At 43.0% G+C, this 16,114-nt stretch overlaps 1 protein-coding gene across 5 annotated transcripts in view; it reads left to right on the forward strand.

Annotated features, from left to right (window-relative positions):
- Positions 1-16,114, forward strand: part of GALNT13 (polypeptide N-acetylgalactosaminyltransferase 13) — a 740,598-nt gene that overhangs the window by 542,489 nt on the left and 181,995 nt on the right. For all 5 annotated transcript variants that reach the window (XM_029605513.1, XM_029605509.1, XM_029605512.1 and 2 more), the window contains one exon: positions 10,862-10,960. In XM_029605513.1, the coding sequence (XP_029461373.1) occupies positions 10,862-10,960 (99 nt within the window). The remainder of the gene's footprint in view (positions 1-10,861; positions 10,961-16,114) is intronic.

Raw genomic sequence — 16,114 nt, forward strand, 5'->3', positions numbered from 1 at the left:
CAAGCACCTAGTCAGGATAGCCCAGTGGCTCAGTGGCAGTATTATACATTGCAATACAGAGGGCATTTATTTGTTCATTTTATTCTGCCTTTCAGATACTTCAAAGCAGATTTTGCTTCTTGGACCAGCTAGGGCTGGGGAAGCTGCAGAGAAGAGAGTCTCAGTCATCATGTAGTAGTGACACCTAGTGGTCAAACTTAGGGTCCATATTTTCTGGGTTCCAGAAGTAGCCATGGTATGCAGCTCCCTGCAGCCAAGTACTGTTGTTGCAATGGCTATACCAATGTGGAAAAAGGAAGTTTTCTTAGCATCTAGTCAGATGAATCCAGAACCAATGGGTTATGCACCTCTACCAGCAGATGGAGACAGAGCAAAGCTGACATCACAGTGTATATACTCCTGCAGTGACATCAGCCTGCCAGTATTCTCTGTCTCCAGCAGATGGTGGATGTGCATTCTCTACTGGGGATTGCTTCAAGTTTTGTAAGGAGAAAGAAAGAAGGACATTTAATTTGCCACGCTCTCCTGCAGTGATATCAAATGGTCCCTGCCCCAGTTGTGAATTCCTGAGGTGATTTCCGTGGTCCCTCAGATAAGTGCCTTGGTCCGGTAGCTGGCCTTTGAGCTGGCATGTACTTAGCTGTAAATAAAAAAAAAAAAAAGCAGCTGAAAGGAAAGCGTGTGCAGGAAGCCCAGCGCAGTGGTGATGGTAATTTACCCTCTCCCCCCACAGCCGCAGACTATGCTTGCACTCGGCCGGGACAGACTGAGCTTAGGTAGAGTTTTGTAATATTGTTTGAGATGAGAAGGGGATTTGATAAGGGATTCCTCCCCTTCCCCCTTTCTGGTCTCCTTGCTCGATAAGCAATCCGATGGCTGTTCCTGCCTCCAATGGTGTTCGGGATCGGGGGCAGCCTGGCGGGTTGAGCAGCCCTTGTGGCTAGGCCCCCATGCTGAGGCTTGGCTGGTTCACTGTGTGGTAGGCCACGGTGGCACTTTCACGTGTTTTTTGTGTGCCTGACTGTGCGGCCTGTTGTGTATTTTGGTTGTGCGCCTAGTTGAGCACCTAATTGGGCACCTAGTTGGGCGCCTAGTTAAGACCAAAGGAGTGCCTACTATGGTGCCCAAATTGTGCAAACATACACGCACCTTTTGTACGCTCACATGCATGAATGCGATGTTTTTTTATGCACATTCCCTGAGCATCCTGTCAGAGCTCAATTTGTGCGCTTATTTCAGATCAGTGTTGTGAGCCTTATCTGATGGTGCCTATAGTGAAGAAACCTAAGTGCCTGACCCTGTGTATGGCATGCCATATTTGGGCATCTCAGCTTCATGTTCCTTCTAACTTGTGTCAGCGCTGTTTGGAGGCTCAGGGAGAATTGCTCTCCTCTGATTTTATTAAACCTGGTTCTTCGCAGCCCGATGAAGGTCTAGGTAAAGACAGATCAGGAGGGGCACCTGACCTTGCACTTCCCTTAACTGGTTCGACAGTGAGGGAAGGTAGCTCAGTGGGCACAGCACAGGTGCCTTCTGGTTTTGGCATGGATCCTTCTGCCTTTTCATGGGTGGAATTCTTTCAAGGATTGCAATCCTTTCTTCAGTGTAGACCTTATCCCCGTCCAATCTTGCCAGGTCAGAGTTGCAGATGGTAACCTCTCACTCACCCAGTACTATGGTTAAGTGCCAAAGTACACCTAGATCGGCAGAGGTCTAGCAGATACAGATGGTACAGATGATGAGGCCGATCCTGATTCTCTAGAAGATGGGGAAATTCCTACGGGACTGGAACTGTATAGGATTATCTTGCAGTTCTTTCATAAAGATGAGTTATTGGCTCTGATTTCCAAGACATTAAAGTGATGGGAGTACCTGGGGCTGATTCCATGTCTGAGCCAAATAAAAATCCCATTTTGGTTTCTTTGCACAAAGCCTCTTGTTTTTTTTCCCTGTTATGGAAGCCATTCAAAAATTGATTGATCTTGGGTGGAGCACTCTGGAGGCTAATTTCAAAGGGAGAGTCTGGTTTTGGAAGGCCCGAACCCCTGGATCCAGTGGCAAGAGAGCATTTGCATTTTTCGAAAGTAGACGCGCTTGTCTGTGCTGACTCCAAGTGGATGACTATCCCCATGGAGGGAGGAGTGGCCTTGAAGAATGTGCACAATAGAAGGATTGAAGCCATCCTTAATCAAGCATTTGAAGCAGTGGCAATGTCCTTACACATAGCTTCCTGTTGTTCCCTGGAGGCTCGCTCTTGTTTGCTTCTCTCTCAGGACGTCAGTGATTCTGGAGTGAATTCCAGGGCAGTTATGGAGCCAGGAGCTGCCTTTTTGGCAGATGCAGGCTGTGATTTGATCCACATATCAGCCAGAGGGGTGACTTCAGTGTTAGCGGCCAGGCATCAGTTATGGCTGAGAAATTGGTCTGCCGATGTGACCTCCAAGGCTAACCTTATGAAATGGCTCTTTAAAGGCTCACTCTTGTTTGGAAGCGAGTTGAGAAACTGGCCAATAAGTTGGGTGAATCCCTGATTCCTCAGCTGCCAGAAGATAAGAAGCAGATGCCACACTTTTTTGGCATGAGAGGTCATGCTAGGGGACCCAAGCATTTTCGACCCTACAGAGGAGCAATCTTTCAGAGGACTCAACGTTTTGGTAGGTCTCGGTCCTTTTGTCCCAGACAACCCAGATGGGGTGTGGGCTCAGGTAGCGGAACCTCCTGAGCCTCCCAATGAAGGTTTGCTGACCCACCCCCGGGAACAGGAGATAGGAGGGCGCCTCTCTCTCTTTTATCAGAGATGGGTCGAGGTCCTGGAGGTGAAAGGAGAGGTATATGCACTGGAGTTTCACAGTGTTCCCTGGGACATGTTCATGATGTCTTCCTGCCACGCCTCGCAGAAGAAGTAGGCAGTGGAGAGACCATTGTCAAGGCTGCTCAGTCTGAGGGCTGTGGTTCCAGTGCCCACGTCTGAAGAAAATATGGGTCAATATTACATTTATTTCATTGTGCCCAAGAAGGAGGGCTCCATTCGTTCCATCCTGGACCTCAAAGGGGTCAACCATCATTTGTGGGTGGCTCATTTTCATATGGGAACATTGCGCTCAGTGATAATGGCCATGCAGTCAGGGGAATTTTTTATCTCTTTGGATCTGTTCAAAGTGGACCTGCACATTCCCATCCAACTAGAGCATCAACGTTTTCTGTGTTTTATAATTTTGGGATGCCATTATCAGTTTCAGGCACTGCCTTTTGGTCTGGCCACCATACTCAGAACTTTTTCCAAGGTAATGGTGGTGGTGGTGGCAGCAGTGTTGAAAGGATAGGATCCTGATACTCCCATACTTGGACGACTGGCTGATTTGGGCCAAGTCTCTGGAAGAGAGCAGCCTGGAGCTCAGATGGTTGGTGAACCTGGCCAAGAGCAATCTTTAGTCATCTCAGTCGCTAGAATATCTTGGTGTCCGGTATGACATGAAGCAGGGCAGAGTTTTCCTGCCAGAAGCTCATATTCACACGTTAATGGTGCAGGTGCGTCTGTTGTTAAACACTATAAGCATGTCAGTGTGGTCCTATATGCAGGTCCTCTGTTTGGTGGCAACCCTGGAAGTGGTGCCGTGGGTGAGGGCACATATGTGTCTTCTTCAGCGCTCCCTGTTGTCTCATTGGAACCCACAGTCTCATGACTATGATTCGGCTCCACCTGCCAATGGAGGTCTACTCTCAACTGCAGTGGTGATTACAAGCAGATCATCTAAGAAAGGAAGTTTCCCTAAAATCACTGAACTGGTTAGTAGTCATGACGGATGTGAGCCTCAAGGACTGGGGAGCTCACTGTCAGGAACTGACAGTGTAAGAGTGCTGGAGTATAGAAAAGTCTCTCTGGAACATCAATTGGCTGAAAGCCTGGGCGGTCCAGTTGGCATGTTTGCAGATCAGCGGCTGGTTGCAGGATCGAGCGGTCCAGATAATGTCATACAATGCAAGACAGTGTCTTACATCAGTTGGCAGGAAGGAACCAAGAGCCAGCAAGTGTCACAGGAGATAGACCAACTTATGGAATGGGTAGATATGCATCTACAGGAGATCTCGGCCTTGCACATTACTGGAATAGACATTGTGAGAGCAGACTTTCTCAGCAGGGAGAGTCTAGACCCAGGAGAATGGGTATTGTCAGATGAGGCATTTCAGCTGATAGTCGATTGCTGGGCCTTCCGTTTCTAGACTTGCTGGCGACTTCTCGCAATGCGATGTTTCCTCGATTCTTCAGTCGCAGGAGAGATCCGAAGTCCTTGGATATTGTTGTTGTCATGCAGGAATGGCTGGATGCAAGCTGCTGTTTGCTTTTCCCTTGTGGCCCATTTTAGGCAGAATGGTTCGGAGGGTTGAGGGTTACAGAGGGATGGTGCTTCTGGTGGCACCAGATTGGCCCAGGAGATCATGTTATGCGGATCTGCAAAGGCTCCTGTGAACTCCCTCCTCCAGGTTCCAGTGCACAGGAATCTGTTGCAGCAGGGCCCTATTCTTCACGAAGATCAGACTCTATTTTGTCTTATGGTATGGCCCTTGAGAGCTACGTGTCCCAGGGTTTACTGGTGTTAGTCCAGTCCCTAGACTAGTGTTGAGGCATTCTTTGTCTGAGCTCAGTGTTCTTGTTGTCTGAGTACTGCAATGATTATCTGTTATATATCAAGTTTTTGCTAGTCTGTCCACAGTAGGCTTTTGAGGAGAATACTGGCAGGTTGATATTACTGCAGGAATTTATATACTGTGATGCCAGCTTTGCTCTGTCTCCATCTGCTGGTAGAGTTGAATAACCCACTGATTCTGGATTCATCTGACTGTACTAAAGAAAAGGAAATTAAAAGCTAAGAAGTAAAATAGGTGTGTTGGGGGGAACTCCAGGTAGTTGTGAATGAAGACACATGGCATCATCACCCAACAGAAGCTGGTTCTGATTGAACTGGAAAACCCAAAAGAGCAAGAAGAAACTGTAGGGCCAAAATACACCTTTTATTGAGCCAACAAAGAATGATCTGCTACTACTTTCAAAAGAAGTTCTATTTAGGAATTGCTCTGGTCGTTCACATGCATAGGGATCAATACTAAAAAGATCTGTCGGTTAATATTGGCTTTTAACGGCATAAATCTAATTGGTTAAAATCCTCCTCCCCCACCCATCTGTCTGTACAAAATTGCTGTGTGCACAGAAATAAGCAGAGCATAAAGGGGCTGTGTTGGGATATGCCCAGAGCAGGGTTTTCAGGTTTATCTGGTTAACACTATATTCAGTGGAAAGTGTAAATTTGTGTGTGCAAATGCAGCAAAGCCTTATATCTAACTGCATAAGTTTAGTACAGTTAGATTTAGCCTGTTTAGCCACAACTTTAGCTGGTACCAGTTAACTGGTTAAAATTAACTGGTTCACTTCACCACACAACAGTTAGTTGACTATCTCTACCATAGTGAACAATTATACAACATAACTTTTAATCAATACTTGGAAACTGAGTAGATTAATATTGTATTTGAGAATCCTTCATTATCACCAGTTAAGACAGAACCTTTGTGGTTTTATAGATTAATATTCACCTTTAATTTTGTATATATCAAATGCTTCATTAATAATAATTGTCTTGATCTGCATAATTATTACACATAGGGATTTTGTGTGATACCATATTGTATCTAGAAAAAGTCACATTTCAGACTAATACATTTGCAGGCAACATTTTATATTTTGGGAAATATTTTCCATCTACATCCCTTCCCTATATATATGAAAGGCAGTCGCCTATGGTTTGTGCCGAGCACTATATGCCTTGCAGTTTGTGAAGTCACGTTTAGTCTGCACATGTGCTGGAGGGAAATAGTGCACTCTGATTGCAAGTAGCATAAACTAATTGAATTAGTGCATGCTATTTGCTACTAATGCACATTATTTGATATTAATGCATGCTGGTTGCACTTAGCTTGAGCTGATTACCTCCAGACCAGCACAGGAGCAGCGCGGCCACTGGGTTACAGGGGAGCCTGAACCCAATGTTAATAGTTGGATTATGTATGTTTAGTAAGTTTTATCACCTTTCTAATGCAATAGAAACATAATTGCAATGGTAAATAAGGATCATAAGGCCCATCTAGCATCTAGTCTGCCCAATTTCATTTCTGGTGCAGTGGCATAGGTTCTAATTGATCTGTGGCTTTTCGCTTACTTCTTTGGAACTAGTTATCCACTGTGCTTAGTGAATTCTATCTTAATCTTTCGTCATGGAGAATGTTTCATTCCTCCAATTAACTTAATTGATACTTGTTGTTCCTTTTCTGTCTTTCCTTTATCCTTCTTAAAACAGGAAAACCAAAACCATCAGTGAACAATTTTATTTTTGCTACAGTGAGCCGAATAAACTGAAACCTTCCCGTAGAAAGTACAATCATATATCACAGTATATCATACAGCAAACACATATGGTAAAACTTGTAGCAAAATGATGCTACTGTATTATAAAGGTAAAGATATAGAGGTCCATATTCATAAGCATTTAGCCGAATAACTCAGAAGTTATCTGACTAAATTCTAGTTGGCTAATAAGTTAGCCAGTTAGAATTTAGCTAGATAAGAGGGAGGTGTTCTGGCGGCGTAACTGGGAAGAGTTGATTTAGCTGGATAACTTATCCATAGATCTGTCCTAAAGTTAGCCAGATAAATCTAGTTATTATATTAATAAATTGTTGATAGCCTTTGTGCTATTAGCAGTTGATTACTGTAATGCTTTACATTTAGGTCTTCCTAAGTGCCATATAACTGTTTTGCAGATGGTTTTGAATGCTGCTGCTTGTCTAGTCTTTGGTTGCTCATTATGAGATTATATCATGTCAATTTAGAAATCCTTGCATTGGCTCCTGATAGCCCAGAGGTTGAAATTTAAAATTTTGAATTTTGCATGAACGTCCCTCTTATCTGAAAGATCTTTTAAAATGGTATTGTCCCTCTAGAGAATTACACTCAGAGCATTTGTTTTTGTTGGAAGTCCCCAGAGTAAAGGGGATCAGGTTGAAGCAAACCTTTCACTGAGCCTTTTCTAGAGCTGCCCCTGGATTATAGAACAGCTTACCCTTATCCTTGTGGCAAGAGGGTGACTATAAAATATTTATTTCAGGAAGCATTTTCTAGCTCTGGCTATTCATTTTTAAATGGACGTTTGCTGTTTTATACTGTTCTGTTTTTCTATTTTGTTTCATATTATATGTATTATGTTCTATAATCCACCTAGTGTCTGGTAGTTAGGTGGAATAGAAATTATTGTAAATAAAAAAATTATATGGACTAATTTACAGGGTCATTTATCAAATCACTTTAAGGCGTTTTTGCATGCGTTGAGAACATTGTACAAATCTCATCGTTGTGTGACATCAAATCTTCACAAGAGTGCACTGTTCTGTTCGTATGTCTCACTCTGTAAGTAAAAGTGGCCCCTAACCCCTACACCACTACCTAAACCTCACCTCAGGTTACTAGGTGGGCCTCCTATAGTAGCATAAATAGCTATCTACTACAAGGGCCTCAGAGATAGTCAGTCTCTCTCACTCTTGTGCTCTCTCTCCCCCAGTGGTGAAATGAGCACTTTGCAGGTAGGAAAATGCAATTATGTAGGTATTACCGCAATGTGCAAAAAGTTAATGCGCTTTGCGGTAATACTGCTGCGAAGCGCTAAGATAACACACATTGCTAAGATAACACATCAAGACGTCCTCCACAAAACTGGAACTAGGTCTGTTCAAGTCAAAACATATTCAAATTCTTCTAGTATACGCTCCACCAGGATTACTAGACACCGATGCCTCCCCCCTCATAGAAACCATTGCCAAACACATCAACACAGACTCACCAGCTATGATACTGGGGGACTTCAATCTACATATTGACGCCTCACCGCTGTCTCCAAATTGTGAAACCTTCCTCACCACACTCGGGGCTATGGGCTTTGAACAAATTATCAATAAACCCACCCATAAAGCAGGACACATGCTCGACCTCATCTTCATAAACTCAAACCTATCATACAATTACATCCCAGACTGCACCCCCGTTCCCTGGTCTGACCATTCCCTGATATCAGCTACCCTCACGACTCAAGCAAACCCTATTCAGCCTCAACCTCATTCTACCATCCACTTCCGGAAACCATGTGCCTCCGACACTCTTAGTGAATATCTATCCCAGGAACTCCCTAACCTGGATATCTCCAACCCCAACTCAGCCCTTCTATCCTGGCACAATATCACGGAGTCAATAGCCAATAAACTTTGCCCCAAAACAACGAAAATCATCAATTGGACACAAAAAAGGAAACAACCCTGGTTCTCTCCAGAACTTAAACGGATGAAGCAAGACCTCAGACACAAGGAAGGCATATGGCGTAAGAACCCCAACATCACAACACTATCCAATTATAAATGCACCCTCCATCTCTACAAGATCTCTCTTTTACAGACAAAAAAAAGAATTTTATGCCAGCAGAATCCATGATATACAATATGATGCCAGGACCCTGTTCTCCTATGTATCCCAACTCAAAAAACCCTCTGCCCCTACCATCCCAGACAAACAGGCTCAGTCCAAAGCAAATGAGCTTTCAGGATAAAATTACAAACACACTAGCACTTCTCCCCACCATCTCAATCCCCCTGCCCTAAACTCCAACACTACACCTTACCCTGGAGCCACCCTCGACTCCTTCGAGCCCACTAACCCTCTGGAGATTGAATCCACCCTCAAGAAGTTGAAACCATCCAGCCATCCGACAGATCACATCCCGACTAAACTTCTGCTCCTCATCCCGGGCACTATCTCCAGATCACTGGCTAACATCATAAACTTCTCCCTAGCCCAAGGAATCTACCTGGATGAGCTAAAAATGGCGTCCCTCAAACTCCTCTTGAAGAAACCCAACCTGGACACAAAAGAACTCTCCAATTTTCGACCTATATCCAACCTCCCTTTTCTAGTGAAACTTACAGAGAAAGTGGTGAACACACAGCTCTCAGACTACTTGGAAGAACATAAAATCCTATACCCTTCCCAGTATGGCTTCTGTAAATCATCCGTACAGAAACCCTTCTCATTTCCCTATCAGACCACATCCTTATGGGCCTAGACAAAGGGCTTTCTTTCCTACTTGTCCTCCTAGACACCGTGAACCACGCTATCCTTCTAAACTGCCTCTCAGACATCGGATTATCTGGACTCGCCCTCAGATGGCTCAACTCCTTCCTCAACAACAGAAGCTTCAAGGTTAGAATCAATAATAAAGAATCCCCAAATTTCAAATCAACTCTAGGCATCCCCTACCCTCTTCAATATCTACTTACTGCCCCTCTGTCAGCTGCTCACAAATCTAAACTTAATACACTACCTCTATGCAGATGACATTCAGATCTTGATCCCCATAAAAGAATCCCTCCCAAAAACGCTTACCTACTGGGAAAATTGCCTTAAGTCCATTAACCGCCTCCTCACCAGCCTGAACCTGGTTCTCAATGCAGCCAAGACAGAAATCCTTCTTATCTCCCCCGAACACTCAGCCCATACTGATCAAACATTCCCCAACTCCCAGATCTCTCAAGTAAGAGACTTAGGAGTAATCCTAGATAACCATCTGAATTTAAAGAAATCAATCAACAATATCACTAAGGACTGTTTCTATAAGCTTCAAGTTCTGAAAAGACTCAAACCCCTTCTTCACTTCCAGGACTTCAGAACTGTCCTCTAGTCAACGCTTTTCTCTAAAACTGACTACTGTAATGCTTTACTCTTGGGGCTCCACATCTCGGCTACCAAACCACTACAGATGCTCCAGAACACAGCAGCTAGAATCTTAACCAATACCAACCGGCGAGCTCATATCATCCCCTTACTCCGAAACCTGCACTGGCTGCCAATAAAATACAGAATCTTGCACAAGGCACTCACCATAATCCATAAAACCATCCACAATCAGCTCCCACTAGACCTTCAGATCCCTTTCAAACTCTACTCATCCACAAGACCCATCAGAGAAGCATATAAAGGAACCCTACAAGTCCCACCAATTAAATCCACGCGCCTAACTTCCACCAAAGAACGTGCATTTTCCATAGCGGGCCCCGTCATTTGGAACAAATTGCTGACTGACCTAAGATTGGAATCCTGCCTTCTTACCTTCCGAAGAACACTTAAGACTTGGCTTTTCCTCCAAGCCTTCCCCTAATTTCTAAAATGTCAAACCAGACTCAGCCCAACTGACTAGACTCTCGGACCAGTCCCAGTATTTTTCATATGTATTTAACTTGTAGTTTATTGCTGTCTTTCTACTTCCCGGCTACTCTAGCCACCAAGTTCAATCTCCTTGTTATATGAAACTTTGCTTTGGCCTTCTTGTTATATGGTTATTTAGTTAGTCCCTAAGTTCCATGTAAACCGGTTTGATATTAATCCTTTTCATGAAGGTTGGTATAGAAAAATGTTAAATAAATTAAATAAATAAATAGGCTATTACCATAAAACACATTCCTTTTCCTATCGCATGTGTTATTTACTGCATTTTGATAAATCTCGGCCTTAGCCAGCTAAGTTTATCCGGCTAGCTAGCCAAGCTGCACAGTGACTGAATATGGACCTCAAGGTTACTGAGTTTTTCAGTTTATTGATTACTGGAATATTTATTAAAGTAGTGTGGTATATATGGAATATTTGATTTAAGAAAACTGCCCTAAGTTGTACAATTTTTGGGTTATGATGTTTCATATTGGATGACTGCTAACCTTACTGTAATTTTCTTTCTTCTTTTGCTTTAACTGCTGTAGCTTTTTTTTTTTTTTTTAGATCAGAAATGTTGAAACTAACCAGTGCTTGGATAACATGGGTCGAAAGGAAAATGAAAAAGTTGGTATATTTAACTGCCATGGCATGGGAGGAAATCAGGTAATAATAAATCTGTTTATTTTAATCACTGTTGCTAAGTGTTTTACATATTATGTGAAATTCAATGCAAGTTTTTATAAAGTCTAATGCAATATGTTACAAAGTTCAATGTAAAACAAGAAGTCTACATTAATAGGGTCCTCCGTTACGCTGTAAACCAGTGTGATATGTCCGATGAACATCGGTATATAAAAAACAAACAAATAAATTTCACTAGAACCACATGATTGATCTGAATGTAAGATTTAATGTGCTAATTTTTGAATGTATTTGCTTCTAGCCAGCATTTATCAACATTTTTTAAAGCAAGAATAATTACCTGAAATATCAACTTGCTTTATTCTGGTCTCTATTGCTACCTCACTGAGAGTTATCTTAGGTCTCAATCAGTTGTATGTTAATATGTTTTCCATTTTATGCTTTTATGCATGGTTTACATGCTTTGCATTATGATTACATTCCATACTTGATCAGCTTCCTTATCTTACTTTTAAACCCCCTCATGTCATACTGGATGCCTAGGGATGTTTTTTTGTGTTCTTATTTTATTTTCATGGGAATTTCAATATTATAGCAAAATAAAATAAGTAGAAAATGACTTTTCTACTGATTTTTCTCCCATCTGTTATAACCAAGTCATTTTTCCACAGATTTGTTTTTTGTTATAAATGAAATTCCAAGGAAAAATAAAATTCAAAAATGAAAACAAAACGTCCCTATAGATGCCTCAATGCAAGGAGTCTACCTTTTTCTGTACTATGAAATAATTTCATGAATCATAAATGTGGAAACAAACTTTTTCTGTTATTTTCCAGTGCCAAGTCCTGTAAGTGGGCAATAATCTATAGAATTTCTTTAGATATACAAAAAGAAAAATAAGCCCACAAACAGTCAATATTGAAATTAGGACCAATGTTTCATATTCTAACAGACATTTCATTGGAGTTTTGTAATAGAACTGAAATGTCTGTTCTAATGTCATGATTAATATAATGTGGGGTTTTGATTGCAAATCTTTTGTATATTCAATTGCCTGTAATCTTCTGTACTTTATTGCTATTATTTAGCAAAAATAAATAGAGAATTTGATGACAGATAAGTACTTTCTGCTATAATAAAATAGACCCTAGTTGATCTCAGACTGTTCAATTTTTTGATGAATATCAGATTACATATGCAACTCCTGTGATGGCTGAATTCAGATAATAGATCCAGAGGCCATAGCCTCTGGATCTATTATCTGAATTCAGCCATCTAACAGTGTCCATCTAACTTCTAGTTAGATGGACACTGCCCTTCTGCATAAGATTATGTTTGGGGTTTCTTTCGCAGTGGGGGGTGGGGGTGGGGAACCTTTTAAAGCCCTCACATTGCTCTTTATGTGCTCCCATAATTGTCTCTTGCTTACTGAACTGATAATCTCAGCAGTCACTACTCCAATAAGACATATGAGAGTTGATTGGTGGTTTCCAACTTTTCTTTTCTTTTTTTTTTTTTTTACCAGTAAGTAGGCCAATGCAATACAGTGCACTCAACTGAGCACACTGGTTGACGCCCGTCCACAACCCCTTATGTTATAAGGGGATTAGCGCATCCAAAATGTGCGTCCATCCCCCCATGAAGCTAATATAGAAACATAGAAATGACGGCAGAAAAGGACCAAATGATCAACCCAGTATACCCATCAAGCTTATGCCAGTATCGGCTGCACTGTGCAGGTTACCCTCATGCTTATCAGTTTTCCAGTCCGTAAAGGTCAGGGCCCTCAGATGCTGTCTGAATCCAATTTTCCCTAACCCCTGCCATGGAACCAGAGATCAATGATGGAGCCGCATCTAAAAAAGGATCAGTCTTAGGCCTAGATTTATCAAACTGCACTAACTGACTTGACTATCTCTGATGGAGTTGCATTAAGCCTTGATACTGTTATTTGTTAAGAGTAGCAACTGCCTCACCAGCAAGTTACCCCAAGTTACCCCCATGAAATACTTCCTGACATTGGCTCTGAGTCATTTTCCCTGGAGTTTCATTTCATGACCTCTAGTTCTATTGATTTTTTTTTTTCCCAACGGAAAAGGTTTGACGATTGTGCATCATTAAAACTTTCAGGTATCTGAAAGTCTGAATTATATCTCCCCTGCACCTCCTGATTCCAGGGTATACATATTTATATCCTTCAGCCTCTCTTCATAAGTCTTCCAATGAGGAACCCTCACCAATTTGGTTGCTCTTCTTTGGACCGCCTCTATCCTGTCTTTATCCTTTTTTAATACGTGCACCAGTACTGAACTGTTGCAGATCTTATTATCATTTGCAAATAGACAAACTTTAACTTCTATCCCTTTGCCAGGTTGCTCACAAACATGTTGAACAGAACCAGTCCCAAAACCAATCCCTGTGGCACACCATTTAACACCATTCTTTCTTCAGAGTAGGTTCCATTGCACGCTGTTGATGAGGCTAATAGCTATAAGAACATAAGAATATAAGAACATGCCATACTGGGTCAGACCAAGGGTCCATCAAGCCCAGCATCCTATCTCCAACAGTGGCCAATCCAGGCCATAAGAACCTGGCAAGTACCCAAAAACTAATTCTATTCCATGTTACTGTTAGTAATAGCAGTTGTTATTTTCCAAGTCAACTTAATTAATAGCAGATAATGGACTTCTCCTCCAAGAACTTATCCAATCCTTTTTTAAACACAGCTACACTAACTGCACTAACCACATCCTCTGGCAAGAAATTCCAGAGTCTAATTGTGCGTTGAGTGAAAAAGAATCCTCTCTGATTAGTTCCAAAATGTGCCACATGCTAACTTCATAGAGTGCCCCCTAGTCTTTCTATTATCTGTAAGAGTAAATAACCAATTCATATCTACCCGTTCTAGCCCTCTCATGATTTTAAACACAGCTATCATATTCCCCCTCAGCCATCTAATCTCCCCAGATGCAAAAAAAAAAGAAAAAAAGTGCGCCTGATGCACACATTTTTACCTTCAGAAATTAACACCTGCCCAGAGCAGACTTTAATTTTTGAGCAGCCCAAAATGTTTATAGAAAATACTAGTTTTCTGTAAGAACATAAGAACATGCCATGCTGGGTCAGACCAAGGATCCATCAAGCCCAGCATCCTGTTTCCAACAGTGGCCAATCCAGGCCATAAGAACCTGGCAAGTACCCAAAAACTAAGTCTATTCCATGTTACTGGTGATATTAAGTCGGAGGAACAAAAAGGAGGAGAACCTTAAAATTTTTTTTTTTTAAATATGTGCCGGCGGTCAGGTTAGGAAAAGGGATGCTCAAGTAACGAGCATCCCTTTTCCTAACCTGTGGCTGTGCACGGATTAAGAAAATAGACACTTGTAAAATTGAGCGTCCGTATCCCTAACCCACTGACAGCCACCTCTTCTGGGAAGCCCACTGCCAAGGAGGTGTTGGGGTGCACAATTTCCCCTAGCGCCTCCTTTTTACCGCAGCAGCCCATTTAAATATTAAATTCGGCATCCCGGAGAGGTCGATCGGCGTGCGTTAGGAGAGCGGGCTTAATTGGGTCCAAAAGTATTAGGCACTCGAAACTCAAATAAGAGGGTGGAAAGACGCTCTCATCTAAAACAAAAGACGCAATGTAGCTTAAAGTTAAGACTTAGAAAAATGAGAGCACGATTTAGGATATGCTGACTTCTTGAAGGCAAAAAGAATCCATGAAGGTAAAATAGTGATCTAAGGACACTACCATTGCTAGCTGCCACATGGAGGAGCTGCAAACCCAACAAAAACCAAATCTGACTGCCCCCACACCTAAAAGATATGCGCCTGATCCAGTTTTATTAGGAGACTAGCAGGATCCTACACATTTTCTCTCATTTTTTGGATTTTCTTGTATTATTTAACTTTTTATTTCTTTTCTATATTATATACTAGAGATGTGAATCGTGTCCTCGATCGTCTTAACGATCGATTTCGGCTGGGAGGGGGAGGGAATCGTATTGTTGCCGTTTGGGGGGGTAAAATATCGTGATATATCGTTAAAATCGTTAAAACCCGCTAAAACCCACCCCCGACCCTTTAAATTAAATCCCCCACCCTCCCGAACCCCCCCCAAATGACTTAAATTACCTGGTGGTCCAGCGGCGGTCCGGAACGGCAGCGGTCCGGAACGGGCTCCTGCTACTGAATCTTGTTGTCTTCGGCCGGCGCCATTTTCCAAAATGGCGCCGAAAAATGGCGGCGGCCATAGAACAACAGGATTCGACGGCAGGAGGTCCTTCCGGACCCCCGCTGGACTTTTGGCAAGTCTTGTGGGGGTCAGGAGGCCCCCCCCAAGCTGGCCAAAAGTTCCTGGAGGTCCAGCGGAGGTCAGGGAGCGATTTCCCGCCGCGAATCGTTTTCCGTACGGAAAATGGCGCCGGCAGGAGATCGACTGCAGGAGGTCGTTCAGCGAGGCGCCGGAACCCTCGCTGAACGACCTCCTGCAGTCGATCTCCTGCCGGCGCCATTTTCCGTACGGAAAACGATTCGCGGCGGGAAATCGCTCCCTGACCTCCGCTGGACCTCCAGGAACTTTTGGCCAGCTTGGGGGGGGCCTCCTGACCCCCACAAGACTTGCCAAAAGTCCAGCGGGGGTCCGGAAGGACCTCCTGCCGTCGGATCCTGTTGGTCTATGGCCGCCGCCATTTTTCGGCGCCATTTTGGAAAATGGCGCCGGCCGAAGACAACAAGATTCAGTAGCAGGAGCCCGTTCCGGACCGCTGCCGTTCCGGACCCCCAGGTAATTTAAGTCATTTGGGGGGGGGGGGGGGGTTCGGGAGGGTGGGGGATTGAAGGAGGTAGGATTTGGCAAGGAAATGTTTAAGTTATTTTGGGGGGGTTCGGGAGGGTGGGGGATTTAATTTAAAGGGTCGGGGATGGGTTTTAGCGGGTTTTAGTGTGCCGGCTCACGATTCTAACGATTTATAACGATAAATCGTTAGAATCTCTATTGTATTGTGTTCCATAACGGTTTAAGACGATATTAAAATTATCGGACGATAATTTTAATCATCCTAAAACGATTCACATCCCTATTATATACCACAGAAAAATGCAACTTTTTCATTTAATATAATCATAGTACAAGTTATTGCAATTTAAATTGTGCTGTGGGTCCTTAGG

Source organism: Rhinatrema bivittatum, chromosome 6 (genome assembly GCF_901001135.1).
Source record: "Rhinatrema bivittatum chromosome 6, aRhiBiv1.1, whole genome shotgun sequence".
NCBI classification, from domain to species: domain Eukaryota; kingdom Metazoa; phylum Chordata; class Amphibia; order Gymnophiona; family Rhinatrematidae; genus Rhinatrema; species Rhinatrema bivittatum.